Source organism: Lactuca serriola, chromosome 2 (genome assembly GCF_051521515.1).
Source record: "Lactuca serriola cultivar US96UC23 chromosome 2, Lser_US96UC23_V15, whole genome shotgun sequence".
NCBI lineage: Eukaryota > Viridiplantae > Streptophyta > Magnoliopsida > Asterales > Asteraceae > Lactuca > Lactuca serriola.
The window spans coordinates 236,372,100-236,379,367 of NC_136409.1; the positions used below are offsets into that span (position 1 = coordinate 236,372,100).

General features: G+C 35.1%; 1 protein-coding gene across 2 annotated transcripts; it reads left to right on the forward strand.

Annotated features, from left to right (window-relative positions):
* The first annotated feature begins 637 nt into the window (after positions 1 to 637).
* On the forward strand, positions 638 to 3,156 carry TAP38 (thylakoid-associated phosphatase 38). Of its 2 annotated transcripts, XM_079027436.1 has the most exons (11): positions 642 to 1,078; positions 1,221 to 1,349; positions 1,472 to 1,574; positions 1,681 to 1,791; positions 1,894 to 1,973; positions 2,085 to 2,138; positions 2,245 to 2,361; positions 2,436 to 2,490; positions 2,576 to 2,608; positions 2,695 to 2,741; positions 2,838 to 3,156. In XM_079027436.1, exons 1-11 carry the CDS (start codon positions 726 to 728, stop codon positions 2,959 to 2,961), a joined length of 1,206 nt encoding a protein of 401 aa, XP_078883562.1. In that variant the 5' UTR covers positions 642 to 725; the 3' UTR covers positions 2,962 to 3,156. The 2 variants fall into 2 exon arrangements, with proteins under 2 accessions (XP_078883563.1, XP_078883562.1); XM_079027437.1 differs by lacking the exon at positions 2,576 to 2,608 and having other exon boundaries at positions 638 to 1,078.
* The last annotated feature ends 4,112 nt before the right edge of the window (positions 3,157 to 7,268 follow it).

The window sequence follows — 7,268 nt, forward strand, 5'->3', positions numbered from 1 at the left end:
TTTATCCGTTTGAATTCAAGAGTTTGTGAGATGGTTCATTTGAAGCTCTCAAAAAGCAACATAAGGTTGATGTCGGAGAGGGAGATCGACATTCTTTAAGTCCCTTTGACCATTTTGACATTCTTTTTGTCCCTTTTTTCATCTTACTAGTTATATTTCATTACGAATTTGCCAGGCGTGTTTTAATATTTTTTCACTTTCAGTCCCTTTGACCATTTTTTACCTTCATTTTGTCCATTTTCCATCTATCGAATTGTGCTTCTGTTTTGAGCTTCGTTATGTCATTTTTTCGACATCATCCTTTGCGGATAAAACAAAACACATATTTTCTCACTTTCAGACCCTTTGACCATTTTTTACCTTTATTTTGTCCATTTTCCATCTATCGAATTGTGCTTTTGTTTTGAGCTTTGTTTTGTCATTTTTTTCGACATCATCATTTGTGGATAAAACAAAACGCATCTTATTGCCACAAAGATGAGCTTACCCACTACTTTGGTAGATAAACTTTGAAGGTACTGCATATTAGCAAATATTTCTTGAAAGTACTACAATTATATATTGTAGTACAAAACTCAACTCAAGATAATCTAATCCGTTAAACCAGTTAGCGGCCAGCGTTTGCGCTCTTCTTATCCTTCGGAGCTTCACCTCACTTACGCTTATTTATCATATACCCATTTCTACTTCACCCTTCTTCTTGCAAACTACATCTTCTCTCATCCATGGCTTTATGGAGTCCACGCTTGCAAAGATTTCTACTCAACAACAACGTTAGTAAGATCGACTTGAAGAAGACTAATAGTTGTAATAGCAATAATCATATAATTATGAGAAAGTGGAGTAGAGAAGGCAGCCCCCGGTGCTGTTCGGCGATTGCAATCGACGCTCCTTCTTCTCTCTCTGATGGCCTTGGCTCTGGGATCAGATGGGGTTCCGCCAAATTACAAGGTGCCCGCGAGGAGATGGAAGACGATGCTGTTATAGTCGGCTCATCGCCTCATAACGAGCTTGATGGTTTCTTTTTTGCTGCCGTTTTCGATGGCCACGCGGGTTTCTCTTCTGTTAAGTTCCTCAGGTTTGTTATGCACGTTAGGTGTTTGTGTTTATGTCTCAGTAAGTTTTATCTTTCCTAATATTCAAGTTTTGGTTGATTTGTATCTTTAACAATTATGGAATTTTTATGGAACCCTTAGAGGACTGAATATTTGAACATGTAGGGAGGAGCTATACAAGGAGTGTGTGAAGGCTCTACAAGGGGGGCTATTGTTGAGTAAAAAGGACACCATTGGAATCGAGAAAGCACTGCAGGAGGCTTTCCAGAATGCTGATGCCAAACTTCTAAACTGGTAAGCTTAACATATACTTGCAGACAGTTTGTATTGCCCCAAACAATTGTCAAAGGAGTATGTATGATTTCATTTTCTGTATTATTGCATTGAAGGTTTAGATGCTGTTTGATTTTGTAAAGGCTTGAGATGAACGGAGAGGACGATGAATCTGGTGCAACAGCCACAACTATGTTCCTAGGAAACAATATGCTGTTCATCTCTCATGTCGGTGATTCATGTGCGGTATGTGAATTTCCATTTCCCCCTGATTTTAAAAATCATAAGCCAAATTAGAAATTAATACGTAGTGGAATGAGTTTTTGATGAGGCATTAAAAACTTGTTGTCAGGTTCTTTCACAATCTGGAAAGGCACAAGAATTGACCAATTCTCACAGACCCTATGGAAGAAACAAGGTTTCCCTTCAAGAGATCAAGCGAATCAGAGAAGCAGGTGGATGGGTCTGTTATTCTCTTCTTATTTCCTATTTCCTATTTCCTTTTTCACTTTTATTACTTCTATATATAATATTGATTTGATAAAATGGCTTCGTGTCTCTGTAGATTTCGGATGGAAGAATCTGTGGAGATATTTCTGTATCCCGTGCCTTTGGTGACATGCGGTTTAAAACAAAGAAGAAAGAGTAATCTCTTATTTCTAGTCTAAATCCTTTTTAATATTCGTGTATATTATATAATATATATATTACTAGTTGATTGATGTGTGAGTGAACATTATTTTTAACTATTGAAAGGATGCTGGAAAAGGGAGTTGCCGAAGGCAGATGGTCTGAAAAATTTGTATCCCGGTAGGCATTCTCTCATTTATGTAAATGACTGAAATACCCTTTGCCCACTACTCTGCTGTGCTGTGTTGTGTTTAAATTATAAAATTGGGGTTATGATCTGGTGCAGCATACGGTTCTTTGGGGACTTGGTTATTGCTACTCCTGATATTTATCAAGTTACACTTGGGCCTGAAGCAGAATTTGTATTGTTAGCGACCGATGGCTTATGGGACTACATTAAAAGGTTCAATCTATTGTACCTTTACCTTTCATTTTTCTAACGACTTCACTATTTTATCCAAATTTTATTACCTTCAGCTCGGATGCGGTCAACTTTGTTAGAGACCAACTTCGGGAACATGGAGATGTGCAGGTAATTAGTTTCCATGAAATAATTTTCAAGAAAAACCAAAGTTTATAAAAAAAATCTTTATTATTTTTATACCAATATATTGTAGGCTGCGTCTGAAGCTCTAGCTCAAATGGCCTTGGTATGTAATGAATTGCGTACACATTTTCGCCTTTTGATCACGAGTTTCTCACTTCCCTTGACTTTCCAAGCTCTGTTTTATTGCAGGACCAATATTCTCAAGATAATGTAACCATTGTGATTGCTGATTTGGGGTATGAATATTTTTTAAAAAATAATGATGAAAGTGTAAAATATATGTTTTTGTATCTAAGTTTGATGATTTGAGTTTATGTTGGTGTTGGTGATAGGCGGACGGATTGGGAAAATTTACCTATACAGAAACAAAACTTTGTGTATGAAATGATCCAAGCTTTTGCGACCATTGGTATCGTGTCGTTTGGGATATGGATGTCATCTACTGCTTCATTTTGAAACTCAACTCTCTCTCTCTTTGTCTGTTGTATATAATCAAATCATATTCTGTTACTGTAAGTCTATAACATCTATACCTTACTTCATCTATTAATCTATTATTATAGCCAGCATAAATGTATGATGATATCTTGTTTTAAAAGTGTATTGTATTTCAATCAGAATCAGATATGATAAAAAGCCAGCCTTTATTCATTCCCATGCATCTCATCTTCTAAACAAGATGTCCCCAGTTGCCACTTCAATACAACTAAACAGCTTCTGATTGAATTTTATTTTAATTATTTTTATTAATACGAGAGCTTAAGTTCCTGTGATTGGGCCTTGTCCACCTCCCCTCATTGGATCATTGTAGTCTGTCTCGGCTTCAAGCGGTGCAAACTCCCATGAACGACTCGCCAAAATATCTGGGGCTGGGGCCACAGCGGGTGCATCGCTGATGTCATTCCCTATATATATATATATATATATATATATGGGTAAAATGAATATACCTAACAACCTTATATAAGCTTAGGTACTTAACCTCATCAAACTACGTCATTTTGCATTAAATTTTCATTGCAATCATCCAAGGTTCTTAAACTTCATCCCTAAACTTGATTTACTTCAAAATTTTTTGGAAATTGATCATTATATTTCTCCTACATCCTTTCATTTGTAGCGGTAGGATATGAAGCCCATCAGGTGGTATTCGATAGAAAGACGTGATGTAAAAGAAAGATATTGTTGAAAGTCCAAAGATTTTGGAAGTAATCAAGTTATGGGGTTGAAGTTTAAGAACCTTAGGCAATTATAATGTAAATATGATACAAACCGATATAGTATTATGCAGTTAGGTACCTAAGCTTATATAAGGTTGTTAGGTATATTCACTTTACCCTATATATATATATATATATATATATATATATATATATATATATATATATATATATATATATATATATATATATATATATATATATATATATATATATATATGGCATGAAGAATGTAATATACCCGAACATGAGCATGTGTAAAGGAGGAGTACTAGAACCGAAATTAGAATAGTGGATTTGGTGATTAGAGCCATGAAGCTAACAAGTATTGATAAAAGGTTGCTTCTATGGTGTTTTGAGATGCTTTCTTTCTACTCGATATTTATACCCAAACTGAGGTTTAAGTCTCATTAATTATATGTTACATCATCCTTCTCCCCATTAATTTCACATTAGTTTCTATATACTTAAATATCTTATGAAACTACAAGATTTATGTTTTATACTCTACCAGCAAGTAGCATCATCTAATCTCATGTGTTTCCGGCACTCCTACCACACCTAACCCCACCCAATTAACAAGCTCTTCGTTCTTGCCTCCAATTTCACCATCTTCGCAATTATGTATAGATACATTATGGGTCAAACTGTAGGTAATTTAGTGTCATCAAACCTTTTATGTAGTCGCAATTTAAATGGGTAACCAAGTCCAGTGTGGGCTATTATGCTAAAATATGAATAAAGAAGCTCCACACACTTGTACAAGTTGGTGTCTCTTAAGACTTAAGTATACGATTGACAAACATATAATATTAGATGTGAGGAAAAATTAAAAAAACATGCATTAATTATTACGTTGTTAACATGATCAGGATACTCGTGGTATGTCCACAACTGAATTAGAGAGATTTCTATTGATTTTGTATTAAGCTTTACAAGTCACAGGAGATCTATAAATAGAAGGGACCCTTTTTCTTAGTCATTATAGTGGTAATCAAGTCTCTTCGGCAATCATTACATTCCACAACTAAGCAATCTCGTGCTTGAAGGTTGATCACTAAACCATTTTCCTTCCTAGGCATGTAACTCTCGTAAGCCCCAAACTATGTAACATCCCCTTAGTCTTAAAGGTTGTTCACTATTCGATTGCCACTGCATTTTTTAAAATTCTTTTGTAGTCTTTGTACCAATGACCTTTCAATAGGTTGATCAACCGAATCAACTTATAAATCCATCGCCCAAATTTTCTCTAACTATATGTATGTAAATGCAATATGATTTGTTTGAAACGCATTATTTGCAACAATTTGTACAGCATATTTGTTAACACAATAAATTTCAGCAAGTAACTAATTATACAATTTCAGATCACACAAAATGTTTAGAAACCATAAGGCTTGACAAACGACTAACAAAATGTCCCTACGATGGAAAAATTATATCATCCTTTTTATATGATATCAACATACAGTCTCTTATTTCAAAATAAGAAAAAATTATTTAACTGAAATAACCACCTCAAGTACTATTTTTACCTAGGGCTTTCTTACTTCGGGTTTTTAACTAAAATACGTAAACCCACAATATTAGTATCTGCTCTACAATCAGAATGGTTAATAATAAACATAAGTATTATGATATTGAGCTAAGCGGGTTATTTTTTTTTATTTTTTTTTGTGGATCCTTACGATTTAACAAGAAACAAACTATATTTTCGTTTATGCTCATATATGTTATCAAAGATAGAGAAAACTTTTGACATCGTTAAGGAGTAGGGAAGAAGAGAATGAGAAGAGAAGAAGAAAGAGAGTGATATGGTGGGAGAAGAGAGTAAGGAGAGAAAGTCAACAACATCTAATTGAGAAGGGGAGAGAAATTCGACATGCCAATCTTGGGTTGGTATTTGTTGTTGGTGATTTTAGTGTCACCATGTCATTTTGTGTAACTGAAACTAACATGTGAGCTAAGGAGCTTCTTAATTTATACTATAATATATGTACGGTTTGGTGCAGTATGCACGCATGTATAAGATCGAATTAGAAGCCGGTTCGACGTTAAGTTGGGGGTTCGGGGTTTCCAAAGGGGCGGCACCCCTTTGGCGGGGACTAGGGGCAGCGCCCCTAGCAGGGTCCAAGGGGAAGAGCCCCTGACTGGTAAAATTCAGATTCTTGAGGGTGATTATGGTAAAACTAACAAAACTCGTTAGTTTTTGTAACCCTAAATCCTCATTAATCTGGAGTACCTTTACTTGCTTTCAAAGCAACTAATGACGGCCCAACCCTAATGAAACCTTAATTTCGTTTATTATATAAACGAATCTTCCTGTTGTGAAGTGACATCCGAAAATTAGCTCTCGTTTTCTTCAAAACTCTCACAAAATCTTTCTAGCAAATTGGCTTATGATTTCTATGCCAAGAATCTTAAGTGTCCATTTGGATTATCCTAGGCAAAATTTCTTGCAACCCAGACATAGGGTAGAAATATTAGTTTGGAAAGTATTCTCACGATCCAAGTTGGTATCCAGATCTCCACCACAAACCCTAAATTTTCTAACATTTGCCGAGTCAACTCAGCGGCTGCCGATGCTACTCCCCCGACCTAATAAAATTCTAAAAAATGGTAATTTAATGATGTAATCAACATTTAAGGTAATTATTGTGTTTAACGCGAAAAAATTGAAAAACAATCACTTAGAGCATCTCTAATTGTTACACTATCATAGGACTTAAAATTAGATGTGAAAAAAACAGACACGGCACGAAACCTGACACGAAATAAATGTGTTTGAGTAAAATATTTCAATCCGTTTAATTAAACAGGTTGAAACGACATGACAATAAAATTAAACGGGTAATGTTAGGGTTGAGAATTTCAATTCGAAAATGATCCGTTTATTTATATGTAAGTTTTTTAATTTCATTAAATAAACTAGAAAAACCCAAATTCAATACCATAAGTAAAAAGAAAATCTTTGGGGTTAAGTCGTTTTTTTTTTCATTTTTTAACCAACAATTTTTATTAAAATGCACCCTAGCAAGATACTAGGGGTAAGTCGTTTTCTAATGTGGAAACAACTTTTTTTTCTAGCCAAGACTTCATTTCTAACTTTTTTTTGTTATTTCCCAAACTACGTAGTTCCCTCGACCACCCCTCCTCATCAAGATCTGTACCTCTGCCTCCTAATTCATACTCTTTCCATTTTGGACCTCTAAACTTGTTATGAACTTAGCTATTCCGCTTCCAAACTATTACCTTTTCATTTTCACTTATCAAACTCACACTCTTTCAACATGTTTAGTGTTTCAACCTCACATGTCACAACACATTTCAAGGTATACCCCTAACCCGAAACCCGACATGAAAATAAATGGGTTGGCACGACACGACACGTTAATTAAACAAGTCGGGTTAGGGTCGATCCCTATCAACCTGTTTATTGTTTTGACACGACACGAACCTGACACGACACGACACGACACGTTTGTTAGGTCTACTTAAAATAAATATCAACTCATCATTTCATTAATATTAGGCCTGGCAATC